The sequence below is a fragment of the Cryptotermes secundus genome, unplaced genomic scaffold, assembly GCF_002891405.2.
Source record: "Cryptotermes secundus unplaced genomic scaffold, Csec_1.0 scaffold2833, whole genome shotgun sequence".
NCBI lineage: Eukaryota > Metazoa > Arthropoda > Insecta > Blattodea > Kalotermitidae > Cryptotermes > Cryptotermes secundus.
The window spans coordinates 128,793-152,779 of record NW_019725468.1 but is presented as its reverse complement, the minus strand read 5'-3'; the positions used below and the strand labels follow the sequence as shown (position 1 = coordinate 152,779).

The window sequence follows — 23,987 nt, the reverse complement described above, 5'->3', positions numbered from 1 at the left end:
CCTGCAGGCACTGATGGCCCCAGTCCATTGTTTTCCTCTGGCACCAAGTCTGGGTTGCGTGCCGTCTGTACTCCGCTGAAACTCGTGGGGTCAGGAGTCCAGTGGGGCCAGGACTCGATCTCCTGGAACAGCTTGTTACCGGGGCATTCCGTCTTGCTGGCAGCGTTCTGGCGGTGGCCAATCAGCTGGTACTGGGCCTCGATCTTTTTCTCGGCCACTCCACAGTCGATCAGCTGCTGGAGCGCGTTCAGGGCTGCCGGGTTTGGCAGGCGATCTGAGGGCAATACATTTTGTTATGTGTTGGAGTGAATCTCGCCGGGGTTTTGGATTGGATATTGAATTTATTGACCATTTATACACACATGACTCGCAACTACAAGTAATTACAGCACCACCGCTAATCACCACAACACCCGCTAAGCCTTTTCCAGCCTACTGCGTCTTCACCAGCCCTTCCCTGACAACGGCTTCTAACAGAAGAGATTCGTCAGCTTCCTCGCTGAAGTCCTCTCGGAATACCGGCTCTTTTCCAACTGTCCCTGTACAGCCTCCGGTACAGAACTAACTTGGTCGCCGGAATTGTCTTCCTTATGTAACACCTTTGCACGGACCGCGTAGAAAACACCGTTTCCAACAGTACCTCCGCCGTTGCAGCGGAAACGTGTTTACCGAACCGTTGCCTAGAAATGGCTCTACACGCTACAATATACTGCTAGTAGTGGTTGAAGTAAGGAATGATACCATGCAATAAACCTAACATCATTATACTTGAGTATATATATAAGGCACATATTTGCCGATTGACGTTTAAATTTCATCTCATAAAAATGTCCTGAAGAAAGAAGTTGAAAATATATGCTCAAATATATACTGGTTTAAATAGAATGCATGTGGAACATGTGACACCAATCACCCTGGGAGTGTCTGGATAAAGATGAAGAAGTAAAATGAAGAAAGAAACAATGGCGATGGAGAAAGAGGGACTACGTTGATCGAGGATGGAGAAAGTGATACAAAGAAGATAGATAGAGAGACGGGAAGATGGATACGGACAGAGGAGGACAATAGAGAAATAGATTCGAAGTCTGTGAAGAGTAAAGACAAGGTTAGTTGAGAAAGTGATAACGGTCGTGGGGAAGGGACGAGGAAGTACTAGGACAGTAGGAAAGCGCGAAGGAGGAAAGACGAAGGCCAATGAAAACGAAGTGATAGGCGTGGAGACTTGACAAGAGGGTCGCAAAGTAAGGACGCAAACCAGTATGAAGAACAAGGGGTGAGAACTGGGGTTTCCAGTACCTGTGAAGTCCCCTATGATGCACATGCCTATGCTCCTCGTGTTATACGTGGGAGCATGAGCACCCACGGCCTCCCAGCCGCGTCCCTCGTACACGTTTCCATCTTCACCAACCAGAAAGTTGTAACCGATGTCGTTCCAGCCGTTGAAATCTATGTGATAGTTCTGGTACGATCGGACAATGGCAACGCACTCTTCCATTGTCGTGCAGTACTTCCTCATCCCACCATGGTGCACCACGACGAATGGCACTGGCAGGCTCAGTGGCTCGGTCGAGCCCACAGGAGGTCTTCCGCCCCACTCTTCTTTGCTGATAATCCTAGGGCATTCTAATCAGTACACATAATCAGATTCTGACAGCGTGCAGTCTGGTAGGTACAGGCCGTGTTGTTCGTGAAGGGAAGTAGCGGGGCAGTGGTTGCCGTAAGCCGGGGTGTAGAAGGAAAAGTACGTCCCAATTTTCTGTTCTGGTGGAACCTCTCGCTGAAAAGCAGGCGCTACATGCAGTAACAACTGGGCTCAACTGATGCCGCTAGGAATGCGTGGGTCCTTAATGTCCCTGGTTTTCATGCACCTTCATGACAAGACGCTTAGGGACAGGGCTCAAATAGACCACCTGCTGATCTTTTCTGATTTCTTGTGGGTTGTTTAACGATGCTGTCAGTATCGAATGGAATGATGGCCGATGGATTGGAAAGGATCTGGAAGAAAGCAGCCTTGAGGCAGTCGAAGTGATATCCAAGCATTTACCTGGAAAAATTGAGGAAAACCACAAAAATCCTCTACCAGGATTTTTTTATTGCTAGTGGGGTCGGACTAAGTCCCTTGTACTGCGGCCACTTCTGGCCTATTGTACCAGCCCCAGATGATAGGTGAGGGTGATTGTGGAGCAATTGGTGGAATGAAGATTGGCAGGGGAAACCGAAGTACTCGGAGAAGACCTGCCCCAGCGCCACTTTGTCTACCACAAATCCCACTTGACCAGACCCGGGATCGAACCCGGGCCGCCGCGGTGGGAAGCCAGCGACTAACCGCTTGAGCTATGGCGCGGCCCCTGGACCAGGATAGTCGGTGTCAAAGCCGAGACTCGAACCGAACACCTTCCGAAATAAGTTTAAAGCCTTAGCTCTAGATCAATGTGTACAGTGTCATTAATGATCATCGTTTATCTTCATTCATCGGCTGTTCAGTCTGTGTAGTTTGAACTGCTTTATCAGCTTATCTGGGGATTCATCGATATAGTCTGAAGACTATAGAAGCGAACTTGCAATTGTAATGTTGATGAGCGAAGCAGCTGTGAAGTATGTTTATTGATGATATCAGCAGAGATAATCGAGCCCAGTAAATACACATAAAACGGGTTACGTAACGTCAGGTAATAATAATTTGACTGAATTGTTTCCAAATAAAAAACAAATTCCGTGTCCTGTAGTCCGCAAGCGAACTGTACCGACCGAGCGACCGCCGCTTGTCTTTTGCGGATAGAGGATGTCACGTGGTTGTCAGTCCAACGGATCCCCACGGCCATTAATCTCGGTTTTCTAGACCGGAATTTGTTTCCAGATAATATATAAAAAAATCAGCTCGTACTTCACAGGAAACACACAACGCCTCCGCTACAAAGCCCAACCGGTTAATGCTGTTTTGTGAAAGAGTCGCTGTTTAATGTGTGAATTTCGTGTCTCCTTCCCGTTCCAGTCGAATAGTCATGTTCAACACACGCGTACGTACAATGAGCGGTAAATGGCAGGCAAATCGGCGCGCAGTGTTACCAAAATTGATTAACAGATAGCTCCTTCGTACCCGTTGCGAGATTTTACGCCTTGTGGACATATTTTCTGACCGTCCCTGGCTTGTGCAACCAGAATAACACCATCATCAATACAAGATATACAGGGTGACAATATCAGACCCAACATGTCGTACTGTCAGTCCACAGCGCAGTGTTTCAGAATGGGAGAAACTCGTATCCCGTCTTTGGATCATCATACACTCACCTGAATTTCCAAAGGCAAGAAAGTTTCCAAGTAACAACAGGAAACTCCATGTAGGTGCCATCTTGAAGGTTGAAGAACATAAACTGATTCCCTTCTGACTTGGCTAAGCTCTCACCTCTGAAATTAAGTTCTCCTTTTGTATGGTGTAGTCGCGTAAGAAATCTAATCTGAACTGCGATAACAGGAATCACTTGTAATGTGGACCTTATAAGCGTTATTTTGATCCGGTTCTTTGTTATTGGTACAAAATACATCTTATTCTTCTCCGTATGTGGATTGGGCAACAGCCTGTTGCACCTTCTAAGAGAAACGTCTTTCTCAAAGTCTTCCTTGTAATCATCTGCCTCTCGGTCTGTAGCTGATATTGCCTTTGATAAGCCGATCACAGTGGCCGCGCGGTCTAAGGCACGAACTGTCTTCGCTCGCTCGAACATTTGGATCGTGATTTCGAATCCTACTCAAGGCATGGATGTCTGTATGCGTTTGCTCTGTGTTTGTGTTGTTCTGTACGTATGTAGCGGCCTTGCGAAGGGCTGATTCCCCGTCTCAATTGATTGAATATTCAGTTAGTGATCTGGTTCAGGATAGGGACCGGTGGAGGGCTCTTGTGAACACGGTAATGAACCTTCGGGTTAGCTGAGCGACTGGCGAGGCAAGCAGTAACGTAGTTATTTTTTTTATGAGGCGAAACTGAGTCCACTGGGTACGGCGGCCACTAATTGGCCTATTGTACCAGCCCCGGATAACAGATGATGATGAATGTGGAGCAGTTGGTGGAATGCGAATTGGCAGGGGAAACCGAACTACTCGGAGGAAACCTGCCCCAGTGCCACTTTTTCCACGGCGAATCCCACATGACCTAACCCGGGCTCGACTTACCGCCTGAACTATAGCACGGCCCGGTAGCATCGTTGGAGTTCCAGGAACCTTGCTAAGGGTAAAGGGCAGTCAACGTGTAAGGCTGACAACTGCATCGCAATCTGTGAGCCGATTGTCTAAAAATGTGAGAGCCTCGACGTCCCCAAACCCTATGGGCTTCCATGGCCTGTTACAGGGATAGCTTTACTCTTCTCTACGACATTTAGAGCTGTATTTGCATGCTGGGTCGTTCAGGGAACTGGTAACGAATATCTCCAGAGTTATAATATTGTTTTGTGGCAACGGTCTTCTTGATAAAATAAGCATTTAAAATTTGTTTGTGTCGCCTTACAGCCTTATCCATTCACTGCTGCTGTCAGACATGGTAGAGAGTGTCTAGTTAGGCCGCGCCATAGCTCAAGCAGTTAGTCTCTGGCTTCCCACCGCGGCGGCCCGGGTTCGATCCCGGGTCTGGTCAAGTGGGGTTTGTGGTGGACAAAGTGGCGCTGGAGCATGTTTTCTCCGAGTACTTCGGTTTCCCCTGCCAATCTTTATTCCACTAATTGCTCCACAATCACCCTCACCTATTATCTGGGGCTGGTACAATAGGCCAGAAGTGGCCGCAGTACAAGGGACTTAGTCCCACCCCACTAGCAATAAAAGAAATTAGCTTTTAGTTCTTACGAACATTTTGACCTCTCGACAGTGCGAATCCCTTTTCTTTTAATCATATTCCAGTCGTTAACTTAATTTCAGACGTTCACTGCGTCATAACCCAAGTAATTTTAATGTTGTTATGAGTTTTAGAAGCGCTTTATTTCTTGGAGGTGGCCTTTGCAGAGTTCATTGGAATTCAGTGGACTGTTGTATTGTAGATAAGGGACACAGGTGACCTGTTCTGTAATCTGCAAGATAACATGAAGATGAAGGAGAAGATATCGAATAAATGATGTTGTCACATATAAGGAGTATCGTGACTAATAATTGTGGGTTCTGAATCCGATTATTGGATTTATTGGAAATCTCTGTTACAGTTACACTTGATTGCAACAGCTCGCACACTGAACTCCTTGATAACTAATCTCTCACTGTATTTCTTCTAGTTCTTGGTCTAGTCTCTACTCTCTAGTCTAGCTGTCCGAATCTGGTATTGACCTAACATCATGCAGACCGAATACAGAACACCCAGTCGGACAGTTTACCGTCCTCTGATGTAGTCTGTTGCTACGAAACGTGTCACAATCTCAACGCGTTGATTTATACTAGCGTATATTCGTTGCCGCGGAAATTTGTTTTGTACTGCGTTGGTGTCCAGGAATCCACTTCCATAGGAACGTGCGTTAAGTCGTTGTTAAGGAAACAAGTGTTCACCCAGCCGTTGTCTAGCAACAGACGTTTCTGTTGTGCTTCTCTGACTGCGCACTTCGGGCTTTCAGGCTTCATGTCGTTATATACATACTGCATCTTTCTGTTCAAATTACACTGTCACTCCCATCGACAAAATCGTTATTTACCCTGCTCAGCCTAAGGACTATCCAAAATAATTGTATTAGATACGAGTATTTTTAGTGAGAAAAAATACATTTTACATTAGAAATGTCGGGAATCGTATTTTCCGATTTTATGTTAAATTGCCGCAAAAGGTAATAGAACATACCAAAATAGGATTCCCTTCCAAAAGAATATAAGAGGTTTTGAACACACAGCATTTAATGGAATGTAGAGGGCAAAGCCATCCATGTAACAGGCCTTGGAGGCCCATAGGGTTGTGAGACGTCGAGGCTCCCACATTTTCTAGACAGTCGGCTCACAGATGGCGGTGAGATCAGTTTTACGCGCCAGTCGCCTTTTATTTCCAGGAGAGTTCCTGGTACTCATACCTGTTAAAGGCTGAGTCGACCCTAGGGCCATAGTGCGACTGAAAGAATTAGGTCAATTGAAAAATCCAATTAATTACGAAATTAAGTGCAGAAACAACTTTATCGTATTGCTTTTGTTCTTTTGTAACTTCCTTCACTTTCCTATGAGCTGAGAATATTGTGGTATGTACTTGGAGATGGCAGCACGTTCGAATGTTCGTGGCACTGCAATGATTATCTTTCCCTGTTCCGTAATCATCCGTGATTCGGAGATCCATATTTTGTGCGTGGAGGTAACAACGAAATTTGCGTAATGGAATGTGTTTGTTAATGACTGTTGAGATTTGGCAGAGAGTAATTGGAGAGAAAGAAGGAAATGTTAATATTTTTTAAAGAAGCATTTTTGAATAGTCATGAAGAAGTCAAAAGCTCAGGTAATAACTGCCATAGAAATCCTTGTCACGTGTGTGATAGAACCACTATTGTATCCTAGGTTGATGTATCAAGGATTAGGATTAGATTATGAGTTCTTTTATCTCGTGGTACGTTATGTGACTTTGGCGTGTTACAAGTTTTGTTTAAATACTTCTTATATTCAGCCTGTTACGGTTTGCGGTTTTCGTAACTTGTACAGTTCGCGCAGTGTAATTAGAATAACAGAGTCAAGGCGAATGAGATGGGCATGGCATGTTGCACGAATGCTGGAGAAGAGGAATGCGTGTAGGATATTGGTGGGAAAGTCATAAGAAAAGAAACCATTAGAAAGACCAAGACGTAGGTGGGTGGATAATATTAAAATGGATCTTAGCGATGGGGTGGTATGAAATGGATTGATCAGGCTCAGGAAATGGACCAGTGAAGGCTTCATGCGAGCACGGTAATGAACCTTCAAATTCAATAAAATTTGGGGGAATTGAGTAACTGCACAACTGGTGGCTTCTCAAGAAGGGCTCACCTCCATACAGTTAGTTATGTATCAGGATTTAAGCAAAGCGGAGTTCATGAAATTGTGCCCATTTTAGAAAACCCCTTGTTTTCTATAAGGAACATCTAGACATAACATTTCTGAAGCGTGTGATGTCTGACAAACCATCCAAGGGAAGAGAGTTGGTGATCAAAGTATTGGGCTGCTGTTTTATACAGTACCTCTTCAGCCCTTAAAATCCATGCTTTGTTATCATATGGTAATACATGATAATGCTATTAACAGTTTTAGTGTTTATGTTGTCCAGTTTTACATAAGTAATGATTTGGCCCACTTCTTCAGTGTTACTGAACATTCACGATGTTTGCACAGTTCTGTTCTCTGGATTATAATGCTCTGTAGTTTGTTGAAAGTCAACCAATGTTTCTGAAGAACACGTCACCTCCATCTGCTTTCTTGCTGGTTTCTCTGCTGAGCTTATTATTTGACCCTGAGGATGGAAGAAACATATTTCTCCAAAACATCAACTGACTCTCAATGGACCTCATGGCGTTGTATCCCAGAAAATAGAAATCTTCATAACCACTGCTGAGAGAACCTCAGATTCTGCATTCATAATGTCTGATTTCAGGTCCAGGGAACAAATGATTTTAATACAATCTCGAAATGCTCAATGGTAAAGTGTGGGTACTTTAGGGATGACTATGTATCGTACTTTGTAACGAGATGCAGTCGACGGACTCCATTGATTCATCTTGGTTACTACATGCGAGTCTTAACGGTTGACTACGCTCTTCGCTCCTTTCTTGATTCAGTTTTGGGTCAGCCAGCTCAGGTAAGTCAACATGATGTGCCTCAGAATGTGTTTATTCCTATCTGAGCAGCAGATGTGACCATGGAAGTACATGAAGCGTATTTCTAAAGTTAATTCTAGTTAACATAGGCACCATACAGTATCTTTAAGACTGAAAATAGAAGTGTGTGTGACACTAAACCCTGAACTACTGAGCAGTGAGTCAGCAAGCGAAACATACGTTTTGACATATTTTTATATTTCTCCAGTAAATAAAATAACAGGGTTGGTTTGTTTGGGTTAGATTAATGTAATATAATTGTATTATATATTGTGTTGGATGTAGTAAATATAAATGAAACATTAATCTCAACAGAAGCTCTGCAGTAGTTTACATCATGCATACGCACATCGTAAGAAGTTGTAGTACATGACTCAGGGTAGAGTATTTTTTTTATTTGGTGTCAGCTGTGATTCACAACAATAAAAAGTTTAACATTGTTAACTAAGAATATGATAGAGATTTCCCCTTATGAATTTGTAGCTACTCATCTGGTCATGAAACACATACTGGTATTTTTTTCTCTCTCTCCTCTCGCTCTCACTTTGGAGCACAGGGCTGATTTCTCAGTTTCATGATCATTTTACAGACGGTAGGACTCCTTGGGCGGGTGATCAGCTTGTCGCAAGGCCTCTACCGAAACACAGGACAACACAGACACAGAATTCATGCATACAAACACCAAACATCCATGCCTTGTGTGGGATTCAGACCCATGATTGCGGCTTCTGAGTGAGCAAAGACAATACATGCCTTAGACCGCTCGGCTACTGTGACCAGCGCATACTGGCATACTCCACATTAATAAATGATGTCATCTTGTTTTATGGTTGTATAGCTTTGCTGTCAGAAATAATGTGAGCCATTAGCAAATGCAGAATGAGCTCCATCTTTGGCCATTCTACAGGCTCCACCACACGAACGTACAAAGATATGGAGACCAAAATTTGAACCATTGTAGTCCCAAAACTAGCAAATGACAGTTTTTTCTTGTATTTTTTTTTGTCAAAAATCTCCAAAAGTTTGGCTCAAAGTTCCCTGTATATTTTCCTGTAGACCTACAGGAGTATGTGACACATCTTCATGCCAGATCTGCAGCCTGACCTTTACCCATCCCTGCTTCATAACCGTTGTACTGGACTGGAAACAATAGTTTACTTCAGTTATCACAGGAAAACACCAGAGTAAAACTTTTAAGAGGAGTGACTGCTCCTAACTCATTCCTTTCAGTTCGCTATGCCTGTCATATAACATTTCATTCCATGCTATATAATCTCTCCGTTTGATATGAATGTTGCTAAGTAATCTGTGAACTTTGGAACAATCGCAGATTATACTTGTGTAACTTTATGTTAACTCTGGTTTGGCAGATCATCTCCTGTGGCGCTGGATTTGACACAAGTTTCTTCCGTTTAGCTACCAGCGGTTCTGTCCACCCAGAAATCTACTTCTATGAAGTTGACTTCACAGAAGTGGTTGATAGAAAAGCAGAGTGCATCCTGGACTCAAAGCCTCTTCTGGATTGCATTGGATCTTTTGAAAGTAAGATATTGTAACGTGTTTCATTACAGAATACGCCGTAGAGATCGTTAATTGGTTTATTCAACAATCTACAAGAAACGGCTACAATTAATTATAACACAGTTGCGGGTTTCCACACTTTACAAACCCTACAACCAAAGTCTTCACGTACTAATAACGCGGGAGCTATACAAGTCTACCTGAATTACACACTTCCAAATATAACTGTACTACAGCACTCACTAAGTCTCGAAAGCACACAATAAGTCTTCCGCTCGCTGACTTCTTAGTTATCGCACACTCGCAGGCTGCTACCTTGAGAACTCTTGATAACACACTCGCTCGTAGGCTTGCTCGGAACTATCTTCGGCGATGGCCACGTTACAACTCGACTAGGCGACTGTTACTTTACAACTCGGCGACTGCCCACATTATAACTCGTTTTTAGCTGCTGTGCAGTTCCCTTATATAGCCGCAGTGGTGCCTGTTGCGTGACACGTCACAGGAGTTGTTGGCTGCTGCCTGGCAACCGCGAAATCCCTTGGTGACGTCACCGCTGTTGACTCGCGTTGCATAGTTACCAGGTTGCGGGAGCTCGGCTAACTTCGCCTCCGCTCGTGACGTCACCGCGGGGAGAGTGGCGGGGTGATGACTCGCCTATTACGCGAGCGCTACATTACCGCTACGTGCCGCTGGGGAGGTAGGGGTCAACATGTCACAATATATAGTTTTTCAGAGGAAGGCCCTGAAGACTCTACAGCAGTGGTTCTCAACCTTTGTGAGACTGTGGCCCAGTAAATTCTTTTTTACAAGATGAGAGCCCGGTATCTGGCCATGGCACGGCGGTTGAGAAACACTGCTCTAAGGACAGCTTATCTTCAAGCCAACATTTATATCTTGCACAAGAGTCCTTAATTTTTTGACTACCAAGCTGTACTGTAGACCTCCTTTGTAGGAACACTAAAGCTGCTACTTGGAGGTAGTTGCGCAGACCCTCACAGATTACCTTCAAACAGTGACAGATGTAGATTATGTGAAAGACTACTTTTTCCTCTAAATGTCAGTAGATAACACTTGATGACATCTATTGATAGGAATGCTGTACTGAATCATTAACGTCAAACCAGTGTCTTCAGCTCTGGCAGTTTTAGTGCAGGTATGCTGAGCTGATCTGATTGAGTGCAAAGGGTCACTGTGCTAATAGTGCTTTTTTTTTTCTATGCAGTGAACCAGAATGGTGTAAGAGGACTTGTTGGTTCGCAGTATCACCTTATTGCAAGTGATTTGCAAGCCCTTGACAAGTTGGAGGCAAACCTGATTCAGGCTGGGCTGATGTTCTCTTTGCCTACTCTTCTGCTCTCTGAATGTTCCATCTGTTATATGGATGAGGCTAGGTAAGGTGAGTGCCATTAGAGGAACATTTCTGGGGTAATTTATACTTTCAAACTTTCAAAAGGATTGTTTCAGATGACATTGATTTCAGTAATCTGTTAGTCAGGATGTAATTTGGGGTCTCAATTATATTCTGTTGCCTTTGCTGAAAGCCAGCCATAACACAAGGCGGAGTCATCATGTGCCAAAACAGATCAATTATAATTTGGAATTTTTCACAGGAATTAATTGGCATTGTACTGAGACTTTGGAAGGAAATCCCATGAATGGCTTGAGGTTTCACCTTTCCGTTTATGTTGCAATTCTCTCCAGCCCTGTCTGCCCTCTGTTAACAAACTTGAAGTGCTGGGCACTGGTCATTCTTGTGAAATGACTGAGAGGGTGACTGGAGGGGAATACATGGATGTATGCTGGAGGTGATGCAGTGGAGAAAATTGGTGTATAAGTCTTCCTTCCATAGACTCAGTATAGACTACTATCACTCACTCATGGAGCTGAGCTCTTCTTGAGAAGCTGCCAGTTGTGCAGCCAGTCAAGAACTTCCCATCATTTTATGGAACCTGAAGGTTCATTACTGTGCTCACAACACTACAACACATCAAAAAGATATAAGGCTTATATTCAACATATTTTGCACATTATTTATGACCTTAATCATGTTGTACCTTTTACATCATTGATAGAGTGGATAATCACATAAAGAAGCTCCATATTTCTGCACCTGATTTATGTCCAGTTTACCCCTACTCTGTTTCAAACATCTGCCATCTTCTTTTCTATGTAAGATTTCAGGTTTTTATGGCGGTGACTATGAAGAATGCCATCTTCTAGGATGTGGTGCTGTATAGATCCTGTGTGAACTGGTGTTTCAGAGGAACGCATCGCCACCATCCTTTGGTTCCTTGCTCGCGGATTTTTCCTCCCTGAAGATGGAGGTCATACGTTCCTCCAAAATGTCAGTTCACACGAGATCTACAAGGTACCACATCCCAGAAGATGGCATTCTTCATCTTTTTTCTCTAGCTGCCTCAAGGCTGTTCCTTTGACATCTTCATTTTGTCTTATTTTATTCCTTTAGCTGACAAAGCCTTGGATGCTGTCATTGTTATATTGAGTCTTATTCCATTGAATCAACAGAACTTGTTAAAAATGTCATTAAGTCCATTTACCTTGAGTCATACTAAGTATCTTTGATCATAATCTGTGATAATAATTTGTTTTGTAAGTGTAATTTCTTTATCATTGAACGTGGTCCCCCCCCAGTAAAACCTTGCTTAAGTGATTATCAGAATGAGATTTCAGGAACGGTGGCCTTTTCCTCTGTTTCTTGATCATTGCCTGGCAACGGATCTGTATACAACAATACATGTGAACCTTCTCATTACCTCCAGATTTAAAGATTTTTTCAGAACATCTGAGTTTTATGTTTCAGTTCTTCATTGCTTATACAGTGGGCAGCATCCAAATTTGAAGATGCCACGTTTGTTACATATGAACAAATATATCCAGATGATGGCTTTGGAATTGTGATGCAGAAACACTTTGAGAGCATGAACAGTCCCCTGTTATCCCTTGCACAGTTCCCTGACCTGGAGTCACAAGAACATCGTTATGTGTCCCGGGTATGTATTGCTTTTAATGGGTCCAGTACAACACAAGAAGTCTTGGTCCAGACTGAAATTTAGTGCCAAATTATACTATTGCAGCAGATTCCCCATTTAATTTTCCTCAATATGAGTTTTTCTTTTTTTTAACATTCAGTTCATTGATCCCAAGTCAGTAATTTCAGTGTTAGATTTTATGCTTTCAGCATTTATCCCATTTCAGTGTCCATCTTTTATGGTATGCATCCTGTTTTGTGTGTCATTTAGAAAAAAATATAATTTGGCACAGTCACACAACAAATAATCAAAAAAAAAACAAAATAGACACTACTGTGTCAACATTTGTTTTTTTCATTGATGGTGGTAATGCTACATGTAGCATTGTGCTACTGTCGCAAATTGTATCTTTTCATTTCAGTGTCATGTCCACTGCTTTCCAAATAAATCATGGAGATTTCTTTATATTTTTAATTTTACTTTTTTGCTTTCAGGGATGGAGTTCTTGTGGTGTGTGGACAGCATTTGAAATGTTCCAGCAAATTGCAAGTCCTGAAGAAAGATGGAAAATTATAAATTTGGAACCTTTTGATGAGCTGGAAGAATGGCATCTTGAAGGCTGTCATTTTGGACTTATGGTGGCTTCGAAAGGAAGCCTCACAGGCTGGTTCCTCAAGTTTGTAGACGTGCTTCCGCCAGTTGACAAATGCATAAAGAAACCTAGTATTCAGTGGGAACTTGCAGAACCATCAAGCGGGAAGAATGTATCTAGGTTTGCACAGAAGACTGTGAAGTTTCAAGAGAAGGATGGTTTTAATATTCTCGTTGTTGGTGGTTTTGGTCCTTCGGCAAAGTCTCTGCATGGCCGACGCCATGAAGTCCTCAGTATAAATGACAGGCATGTTATCATCTTCTCTTGTATTTTATTTAAGCACTTAAGGCACTGAGTTTCTTACACTGTTGTTGCATGCAAAATTTTTCAATTGTGCTAGTTATTTGCTTACTATGGCCCCATTTTATGAACCATTTATATTACAATCAAGCTTGCTCTTTTAAAAGGTAAAGTTGTCCCTGTGCCTGACTGTGTAATTAAGCAATAAGCCATGAAGGTGTAGGGGGGAGTGGATCAGTAGATTCACTTTGTCTTGATCTCTTACACCCAGGTAAAGGGTCTCCGGTACCCACTGGAAAGGAGGCTGGGTGAGCCCCAGAAGCAGTCTGGATGACTTGGAGAAGAAAAATTTATCGAATTCTGACCTCTCCATAGCCCAGCCTGTAGCCAGTTGCTATACCAACTGTTTAAAGGATTAAGACAAATTTAGGATATCAGACTTGTGCATGTACGCTCCTGGAGGAGGATATTTTCATAGCCCATGAAAGATGAGTGACATGTCAGTTGAACGGATTATGAACCATCAAACAAAAATAAGTGACAGAACCATATGCCAAATAAAATTCACAGTAACAAAATTAACTTAGTATGAAGAGGTTGGTTTTCTGATTTTACTTTGTTGAGATATATCTAATCGTACTTTCAGTAGCTCAGATTAGATAGTGTCAAATCATAGAATAACTGGTGAATAATGAATTTGAAAGTATGTGGGTGGAAATGGTGATGGCTTAATTTAAGTTCTTATCCTTGCCTTTTCATGGGAGGGGTATAGAAACCATAGAAAATTCAGTCAGCTAGTATCTGGGCTGGAGTTTGAACTCAGAACCTCCAAAACGTTCCATTCCAGTAGGGATCAGCATACAGATGTCTCCGTGACTGGCGGCAGGACCCTTAGAGTCGAAGACGTTGCACTGGAGTCTGCTGTAAACTTGGATATGCTACATCACACCTGCACATGTCTGTCCCTGCGGGGTCCAGACGACACCGCTAGGGTGATGGTGTATGGAGGCCGGTACTCGCCATGCAGTCCAGTGAACGTGTGGCCCCGTATTTTCTCTGTGTTGGCACATGACGTGGGAACCCGCATGACAGTAGCAGACAGACATATTGCTGTTACAGAAAGGCAGAATGTGCCTGTGTCGCGCTGGAGACATAGTGCAGTCTGTCTGAAGTCATCAACACCTTCCGCTGTTCAAGACTATGTCGTTGTGTTCGGAGGACGAACACCAGATTTTAAGGTATGTTTGCCAATAATTTTGTGTTGACCCTTCATGCTGCTATTAAGTGCTTTCGTCATAAAACAGAAACCTTACCATAAATTTTTAGACTTGGGGAAGGTGTAAACATAAAAGTATTGAGCATGGCAATGGTAAAAATGACAGCAGTTACCTGCAGTGGGTCTCTTGTATGAGTCCCAGTGATGCTGGAACATACGGCCAGGGAGGCAGACCCTAGCACCCCCACGATAAAAATTGTGATGGACTGAATAAAATATGAAACTTGCATGATAAATGAAAGAATGCAGCTTTAGGAGAATTATGATTGGCAAAAGAAAACACATACTCAAAGAGAAACCTGTCCAGTACCCCTTTGTCTACCTCATCCCACATGGACTTTCCTGGGTTTGAACCTGGGCATCCACAATGAAAATCACTCAGCAAAAGATCTAAACTATTACATGGCCTAATGGTAATCTAACACCTGCACCATTGCTTTATTATGTACTATCTCAGGTCTCATTTTCTTGTGTGTTTTTATGTAATGTAAGTTTTGATTTGATGCAGGTGTTAGGGGATGTGGTTGTATGGACAGTGCAAGCCTCGGACATGACTGTCAGCTGCAAAGAAGTGCTAAATCAGAAAGACTGGCCACGTGCAAGGTTTTCCCACAGTGCATCAGTGTGGCGCAAGCAGACCATGGTCGTGTCTGGTGGACTAGGTCAAGATGTACTGCCACTCAGAGACATCTGGTGTTTCAGTCTGGAAGGAGAGATGTGGAGTGAATTGCGTGTTGATGGAATGTTGCCACGATACTCACATACGTCAGCCGTCTGTGGGGACAAGATGATTCTTATTGGGGGTGTTAACACTTTGCCTGGGAGTCAGCCTGGAGTGTGTGTTGTGGATCTGAACACTGCCTCATGCACTGAATACGCCCTGCCTGTAAGTGTGTGACATTTCACGCAAACTGTATAATAGGTAAAACCCATGTGGCTGATTAGTTAAGCACTGCATCATGAAGATGTATGGGGGAGTGGAGGTATAGCTCCATTATTCTTGACTTCAGCACTAGATGGAGGTGAGTCGTCAGCTTCCCATCCAGTCCCATAGCCAGCCTGTGTGCTATAGACTGTTGGGGTGACTTAGAAGACAGGTTTTGGATTGGATTTATTGCACCTTATACATTCACACAATTTGGGACTACAGGCAATACAGTGTTATTGCTTCCATTTCACCATTACACACGCACTAGGATTCTCCGTCTTCACTAGTTTTATCCTGGCAACGAATTTATCACAATCTCACTGTAACTTGAGATCACACATGAAGTCTTCTTTTCACAGCCTGAGTTGTTGCCATTATTCTGTAGCTCATATCCTGGCAGGATTGTGTCTCGAAGCTCAACCCTCCCTTTCCCAACTACTGTTCTCTACTCTGTTGCTTCTTCTGACTGTGTCCTTTTATAACCCTTGGCACAGACCCCATGGAAAACAGCCTGTATTGTTGTTGAGGCATGTTTACCGCGCCATTGCGTAACAATCAATGGCCTATTGTTGCACATATGCTTGTGCAGGCTGTTTGCCGAATCGAATCGTTGCCTGGCACTGGGTATACACGTCACGATATCTTGACCCTCTGGGGAGTCAGACCCGAGCCATCGAACCAGAAGTCCAGAAGTATACCAGCTGAGCGGCGCATAGACTTAATTTTGTATTTATAGTTTAATTAACAGTGCTGTGTATGGTGTTGAATCGTGGGATGATAATGAATAATGAACTAGAAAGGATTTAGAAGGAAGCAGATATGGCATAATTCAAGGTGCTGCCCAGGCTTTTGCCTGAAGGGACTGGGAAAACCAGGAAATACCTCAGTCACAATGGATGGTGTTTCAGCTGTGATTCAGATGAGGTACCCCCTCGAATACAAGATAGAAGCATTACCGCTTTAGCCAAATGCCTTTTTTTTGTGTGTGTAGTTTGTTATATGTTAAAAGCTTGAAGAAACATTTCAGTTGTCTCTTCAGTGATATAAAGAGAGATTTTGAATTCCCTTATAACCAATCCTCATGGAAATTGCTGTGTGGTGGGATGTGATACAGTGTAGTCTGGTAGAACATTATCTACTATTTTAGAGTAGAGAAGCTCTCCGAAACATCTGTGAACATGTACTAGACATGTAATCTTCATAGTTACTCCTGTGAGAACCTCAGATCTTGCTTAATTCCATGAGTTCTACCTGAATTTGGAAATTTTGTAGTACTGATATAGGTGCCTTTTCAAGAATCGTGCTGGCAAGAAACACATTATATTTTCTAAATAAAAAATGTGCAGAGCCTGTATACTAAGAAACTTCATGTTCCAAATTATACTACAGTGAATTTGTATACATGTTATGAATCTGCAGTTCTGTATGAGTATGAAACTTGGTCTCTGACATTAAGGGAGGAACATAGACTGAGGGTGTTTGAGAACAGAGTGTTGAGGAGAGATGAAGTGACAGGAGGTTGGAGAAAACTACATACTGAGGAGCTTCATAACTTGTACTCTTCTCCAAGTATAATTAGAATGATCAAGTCAAGGAGGATGAGGTGGGCAGGGCATGTAGTATGAATGGGGGAGAAGAGGAATGCATATAGGATATTGATGGAAAAGCCAGAAGGAAAGAGACCACTGGGAAGACCAAGGCATAGGTGGGTGGACAATATTAAAATGGATCTTAGAGGGATAGGGTGGGATGGTATGGATTGGATTAATCTGGCTTAGGATAGAGAGGCTCTTGTGAACACAGTAATGGACCTTCGGGTTCCATAAGATGCTGGGAAGTTCTTGTGTAGCTGCACGGTCGGCGGGATCTCGAGAAGGGCTCAGCTCCGTGAGTGAGTGAGTGAGTGAGTTATGAATCTGGTACACTAATGGGTGTTGTGGAATATAGACTCCACAGGGTTTGTACCATTTCCTTATTTCTGAAATGTCTTGTAGATGATGCCTTTGGCACACAGTTTGCATTCCTAAAAATTTCTGCATGTATCAAAATAAAATAAAAGGGCAAGTACACTGAATGCAAACTGATCACAGTAGAGAAGCAGAAGACAATAACATGACTGAGTCAAGGCCACGCCATAGCTCAAGCAGTTAGTCAGTGGCTTCCCACTGCGCTGGCTCGGATTCATACCTGGGCCTGGTAAAGTGGGATTTATGGTGGACAAAGTGGTGCTGGGGTAGGTTTTCTCCGAGTACTTAAGTTTCCCCTGCCAATCTTCATTCCACCAAATTCTCCATCATCAAAATCACCCGGCTCAGGTACAATAGGCCAATCAGTGGCCGCTGTGCCGAGTGGACCCAACTGGACTCCACCCCCCACTATGCGAATTAAAAGAAAAAATAATGACTAAGTCAAAATTGTGGAGCAAGTGAAGGATACTGTCCATGCAACTCACTGAGCATCTGTGACAGCTTCTGCCATAGCCACAAACAGGACACTGAAGTAAAAGCACATGTAACAAGGGTTACCTGTACGCACTTTTTATCCAGACGACAAGGAATAGCCAAAATAAATTTTCCCGTGATTACACCAGGCACTGTTCACAGACCTACAGAATATTGCATTCTACTTGCAGGTGCAGAACCCAGCTTGCCCCATAATGCTGCACAATCATACAAGTGAACTGACTGACAATGAGACAGCGGTTCTGGTTGTCGGCGGAGGAGGTAACTGCTTCTCGTTTGGAACTGTTTTCAACAGTCGTATGATTAGGATAGATTTGCAGCAGTTCAAATAACAGGCCACAGGTATGTACAGGCACATCTGACAGTGTTATTTGAGGTCAAATTTTAAATTGTAGTAAGTTTATATACTGTTGATATTTTATCAGACTTCAAGTGTACCACCACTGCGCTTGTTTCCAATGCAACGGAGAGGATATTTGTGTCTGGACATCATCATGTTTCGCTTGTGAAACCACTCACAGGGTCTCTGTTAAATTTGGTTTGGGTATCTAAATTAAACATTTCTGGGCAAACATAATTTTGGTTCTCATAACTCAAGTAAGTATGTGCTGGCTTTTCATCATGACGTCTTAGTTCAGTTCACATGTGATCTGTCATGAAGAGTAGCACTGAAGCAGTTTCTTCTCTGAATTCCTTCATTGTTCTCCTGAAAATCATGATTCCACCATTGTTCCATACTCCTTTGTCAGCACCCTCTGGATTTGTGTGATAGCCCTGACCAGGCAGGACATTATTAAACACTTGGACTTTAAGTTGGGGCTTCATGTCTCACACAGCATCTGGCAAGTTACAGTGTAAGGAAAATAAGTTTTTCCTCAAGTCCATGAGGTTTGTTCAGATAAAATTCATTTGCTTGTTTCACTGGATTAGACTCCATGAAGAAAGTGCCAAAGGGTCTAGATTTGGGTTAAACAAAGATGTGAAGGCCCCAGTGGTCCAGTTTATCTGGCAGCAGTCCAGGAATTTCTTTGCAGAGAGGATCCATCCGGTGGTGCGAATAAGATGCCGTTTTCACTGCTCATGGGGATTGCCTTCAACTACCTCTTCCTTTGCCTGTAATGCTCCACGTTTCATTTGATCAACTTTGTATTGTAGCATGCAGAGCCATTAGTATGCAACAGCTTGATAAACATAATCCCGTAGCAACGGCTAAGAGCGCAACAGTGGAGGTACTGCTGGAAATGGTGTTTCCTACTCAGTCCATGTAAAGGGTTATAAAGAGGACAGTTGAAGCAAGAATAGTTAAATTTGAATAGAGCTGCTGTTCAGAGAGGATTTGAGCCTGGAAGCTGAAGAATCTCCACAGTTAGAAGCTGATATGAGGCAACGGCTGCTGAAGACACAGCAGGCTGGAAAAGGCTTAGCAGGTGCTGTGGTAATTTGTGAATTGTGGAGATTAGCAGTGGTGCTGTAATTGCTTGAAGTTCCGAGTCATGAGTGTATAAGTGGTCAATAAATTTAACATCCAATCCAAAATCCCACCCACAGTCACTGTATACTATGTGGCAATATTTGGCCGTGCCATAGCGCAAGCAGTTAGTCACTGGCTTCCCACTGCAGCAGCCCGGGTTCGATCCTGGGTCTGGTCAAGTGGGATTTGTGTTGGACAAAGTGGCGCTGGGGCAGGTATTCTCCGAGTACTTCAGTTTCCCCTGCCAATCTTCATTCCACCAATTGTCCACAATCACCCTCACCTATCATCTGGGGCTGGTACAATAGGCCAGAAGTGGCCGCAGTACAAAGGACTTAGTCACACCCCACTAGCAATAAAAAAGAAGTGGCAATATTACCTGCACATACAGGCAGTTGCTGTCTTTCTGTAGCATAATGTCTACTCTGCGTATGATTGAAACAACGAATCTTCAGTTATACACCTACAGGAATCAACATAAGCATGAACAAAGAATACATTTAGGAAACATGTACACCAGACTAGAGTAAATAAAATATCACGCTTATTACAAAGAGCTGGGGTAACTCATTCAGTATGATGATGATTTAAAATGGTGGTTTGGCACCTTAGGCATTTCTAGTGTTAAATGTATGCATGGTTTATTTTGCCAGCCCCATCTTTATTCATTTAACGACTCTGATAATGCTTGATGCAGAATACAGGCTTGGGGGCAGGCAATAATGTAGTCAGTTGAAACACTATGCTACAAGCCAGAAGGTCATGAGTTTGAGTCCCAATGAGGTGGATTTTTTCAATTTACCTACTCCTTCCATCCACACTATGGCCGTGGGGTTGACTCGACCTCTAACTGAAATAAGTACCAGGAATCTTCCTGGGGCCGTAAAGGGTGGCCGGTGTATAAGGGTGACAACCTCACCGTCATCTGTAAGCAGATTGTCTGAAGATGTGGGAGCTTTGACATCCCAACCCTATAGGCCTTCATGGCCCCTTTTACAGGGGTAACTTTTTACCTTTAGAGTATAGGCTATAAAATTTGTATCTGATTTGCTTCATCCTCATATTCCTTCCTTGGTTCATATACATTCCAGAACATTTTGATCTCGAACACACTCGGTCTGTGTTCTTCCCTAAAACTGAGAAACCATGTTTTACACCCATATAAAATGGCAGATGAAATTGTAAATTTTATCTTACACTTCTGGTTTTTATATGGGAAACGTGAAAACGTAATGTGTTGAACTGAATGGAAATAACCATTCTCCATATTTAATCTCCTGTTAATTTCTTTACGAATGTCATTAAAATGATAGTGGCGTTGGTACAGTTTTAATGACCAAATTCGAGTTTCGTGACTGATCTTGCTGTTGTCATGGCTGTAACATGATATGATTTTGATGAGATTTTTACCACATGGTATTTATATTTGCTTTTATTATTGACATATTTTTACCAGCTTAGTCACATACTGAAAAGTGTCTGCTATGCACCTGTTTGGTTCATGTCACAAAGCACAATGTCATAATTTTCATCGCATAATGCTTGGTTTGTCTCGCTAGATATGCTGCTCCATTATTCTTGACTTCAGCACTATATGGAGGTGGGAGGTGAGCGTCACGTCCAGTCCCACAGCCAGTCTGTGCTGTAGAGAGGAGAAAAATATTGTCATGCGTTGGCAGCAGGGGAAAAGGAAACTTAAGCATCATGCCATCAAGACATAATGGAGGCCGCACCATAGCTCAAGTGGCTAGTCACTGGCTTCCCACCGCGGCGGCCCGGGTTCAATCCTGGGTCTTGTCAGGTGGGATTTGTGGTGGACAAAGTGGCGCTGGGGCAGGTTTTCTCTGAGTACTTCGGTTTCCTGTGCCAGTCTTCATTCCACAGATTGCTCCACAATCACCCTCACCTATCATCTGGGGCTGGTAAATAGGCCAGAAATGGCTGCAGTACAAGGGACTTAGTCCCACCCCACTACCAATAAAAAAAAGACAATGGAGAATTAGTTTATTGATTTCCACTTTAAGTGATTAGAAACTGACTTCTGTCCAGTAGAAAATAAATATCTAAGAACATAGAATTCAATCAACACTTGGCATGAGAACATGGAAAATTTTTCCATTCATTAGATGCTGATTAAAATGGAAAGCATTTGAGGGTTCTTGCTGAGAACAGGAAGTGTTGTGCATTTGACTTTTGTTATAAAGGTGTTTTGTGGCAATAGTAGACAGATGGAAGTGTTGACAAAATCAATTCTGTGAATCACAAACTACATGAACTTTGTAAGATTTGAGGCTTTCACGGCGGTGACTATGAAGAAAGCAGTCTTTTGGGATTTGGCACCGTGTATATGTGGTGTTAACCGACGTTTCGGAGGAACGTATCGCCTCCATCTTCAAGGTGGAAGAAAAATATAATAAATCTGCAAGCGAAGAGACCGTGAGAACCGGTAAAAGCAGCAGTCTGGTTTTACCGGTTCTCACGGTCTCTTTGCTTCCAGATTTCTTACATTTTTTCTTCTACCCTGAAGATGGAGGCGATACGTTCCTCCGAAACGTTGGTTAACACCACATATACACGGTGCCAAATCCCAAAAGACTGCTTTCTTTATATGAACTTTATTTTTGTCCAGAGTTATAGATCTGTTTAACTGATTTCTGATGGTTTATCTGTGCGACGTTAAGTGAATAAAACAGATACAACTCTGTGGCCTTTGAAGAGCAATTAAGTAACTGAAAATGGCTACCTGGATAAGTTCAAGGTTAGACCGCATTAAGACAAGATACATCAATAATTATTTTAAAATTATATGCAAGTGCTCGTTATTAACCTTGTCCCTGGAATTAACTCCATGAAGACATGGAAAGAAGTTATTGATGTATTCTGGCCCTCAGCTCTAACTGCAGATTAGTGGTCAGCTTTCTCCCCAGCTGCCTCTACCTTTATGGAAGCAGCCCCTCCAGTACTTACTGGACAGGGGTGTGGGTAGGTGCCATAACCTATCCAGATGCAGGGGTGAAGAGAAGAATCACTATTTCCTGCTGAAAATTGAGCCTCGATTCTCTGGTCACTCATCCCATAGCCTAGTTAGTACTGCCTGAACTTTACTTGTTTCCTGCCTAATATTAGACTGATTATGATGAGAGCGTGGAGTGAATGTTGTCTGTAGACTTTAACATGAGAAATGTGTACACAGTTCCAGTCAAGAAACCTCAAGGAAAGAGACAACCTGGGAGACCTAAATATACATTGGTACAAAGGTAAAGCTATCCCCGTAACAGGCTGTGGAAACCCATAGAGTTGTGAGAGGTTGAAGCCCCCACATTTTATAGACAATTAGCTCACAGATGGCGGTAAGGTTGTCAGCCTTATGTGTCGTCCACCCTTTACCCTGGTACTCATTTCTGTTTTGAGCCTGAGTCAACCTCAGGGCTGTAGTGTGGCTGGAAGGATTAGGTAAATTTAAAAATCCAGTGTCCTCATCAGGAATTGAATCCATGACCTTCAGGCTTGTAGCATAGTGCCTGAACCAACTGTGCTACCTTGTGCCCCAAATAAGGGTTGGACGATATTAACATAGATCTCTAATAAACGGACTGATGAAGTTGGCTAAGTGGGAGCACATCTACTTATACATAGATGATGACCAGTACAAATTTTGGCTAGGATACCATTTCGTGGCTACACTGTTCCATGGTTTTTGTCAGCCCATCGAAGCAGATGTCAGGATAATACTTTAGTTGTTAAGTTATTAGGCTGTTGCAACTTCCTTTCCGATTCATTATTCATTAACCATCCTACCATTCAATATTATGTAGTTTGGGCTACTAACACCTGTATATAAATATTTATGGAACTCAGATATGAGGTTGTGCATTGGATTCAAATGGTGCAGCAGGAAGATTTCAGTTATCATGACAATAAAATTTTGGCTTCCAGAACAGTAGAAAATATCTTTTCCACCTCAATAGCAAAACTTTTCTTGAAGGATTCTACACTGTGTAATATTAACTGATACAATGGCTGTTAAGGTAAAGCTAACCCTGTAACAGGCTGTGGAGCCCATAGGGTTGTGAGAGGTTGAGGTTCCCACATTTTGCAGACAGTCAGCTCACAGATGGTGATGAGGTTGTCAGCCTTACATCTCAGCCACCCTTTACCCCCAGGAAGGTTCCTGGTACTTATTTATCTTAGAGGCGAGCCTTGCAGTTTGTGTTGGCTGTCCACCTGACTGACGACAGTTCACTAGAACTGAAACATGTAGTGGAAATACAAAATACAGATATTAGTGTTATTACAAACTGTCCTGTGATGGGTGTATATCAGTAAAGCTTATCAGGAACCCTCTGAATGCCACCAACATGTCCGGTTGTTTCAAGATACTTGAATAAGACTGTCACAGCCAAAGAGATCAGCTCATTGTTACCCACTTTAATACAGCATTTTTATTAACAGATTGTATCAAGTACAATGTACTGATGTTTAGAGGAAAGAACTGGCTTCCATATGACCTATACCTGTTTCAAAGGAAGTATTTTAGGGTTTTCTGTTCAGCTGCATTTATCCAGAGGCAACTTTATGGTGGGGCTTGGCAGTCAAAGGGTTCAGTAACCTAAGAATCAGCTGCGCCATAGCTTAAGCGGTTAGTCGCTGGCTTCCC

At 42.8% G+C, this 23,987-nt stretch overlaps 2 protein-coding genes across 6 annotated transcripts in view; one reads left to right on the top strand and one right to left on the bottom strand.

The window, feature by feature from the left end:
- Positions 1-3,394, bottom strand: part of LOC111863464 (peptidoglycan-recognition protein SC2) — a 5,004-nt gene extending 1,610 nt beyond the window's left edge. Inside the window, exons 1-3 of the mRNA XM_033751075.1 lie at positions 3,292-3,394; positions 1,297-1,623; positions 6-274 (exon numbers count right to left, since the gene is read on the bottom strand). Coding sequence (XP_033606966.1) covers positions 6-274; positions 1,297-1,623; positions 3,292-3,352 — 657 coding nt within the window. The 5' untranslated portion in view covers positions 3,353-3,394. The remainder of the gene's footprint in view (positions 1-5; positions 275-1,296; positions 1,624-3,291) is intronic.
- Positions 3,395-6,268: 2,874 nt separating this feature from the next.
- LOC111863466 (tRNA wybutosine-synthesizing protein 4) overlaps positions 6,269-23,987 on the top strand; it is a 77,988-nt gene continuing 60,269 nt past the window's right edge. Inside the window, exons 1-10 of one of the 5 annotated variants that reach the window (XM_023849812.2) lie at positions 6,269-6,442; positions 7,565-7,768; positions 9,158-9,329; positions 10,534-10,702; positions 12,133-12,322; positions 12,796-13,199; positions 14,041-14,431; positions 14,978-15,355; positions 18,030-18,201; positions 19,015-19,276. In XM_023849812.2, coding sequence (XP_023705580.1) covers positions 6,422-6,442; positions 7,565-7,768; positions 9,158-9,329; positions 10,534-10,702; positions 12,133-12,322; positions 12,796-13,199; positions 14,041-14,431; positions 14,978-15,355; positions 18,030-18,191 — 2,091 coding nt within the window. In that variant the 5' untranslated portion in view covers positions 6,269-6,421 and the 3' untranslated portion in view covers positions 18,192-18,201; positions 19,015-19,276. Of the gene's footprint in view, positions 6,443-7,564; positions 7,769-9,157; positions 9,330-10,533; positions 10,703-12,132; positions 12,323-12,795; positions 13,200-14,040; positions 14,432-14,977; positions 15,356-18,029; positions 18,437-19,014; positions 19,277-23,987 lie in introns of those variants that run through there. The other 4 variants (XM_033751077.1, XM_023849811.2, XM_033751078.1 and 1 more) reach the window with 4 other exon arrangements.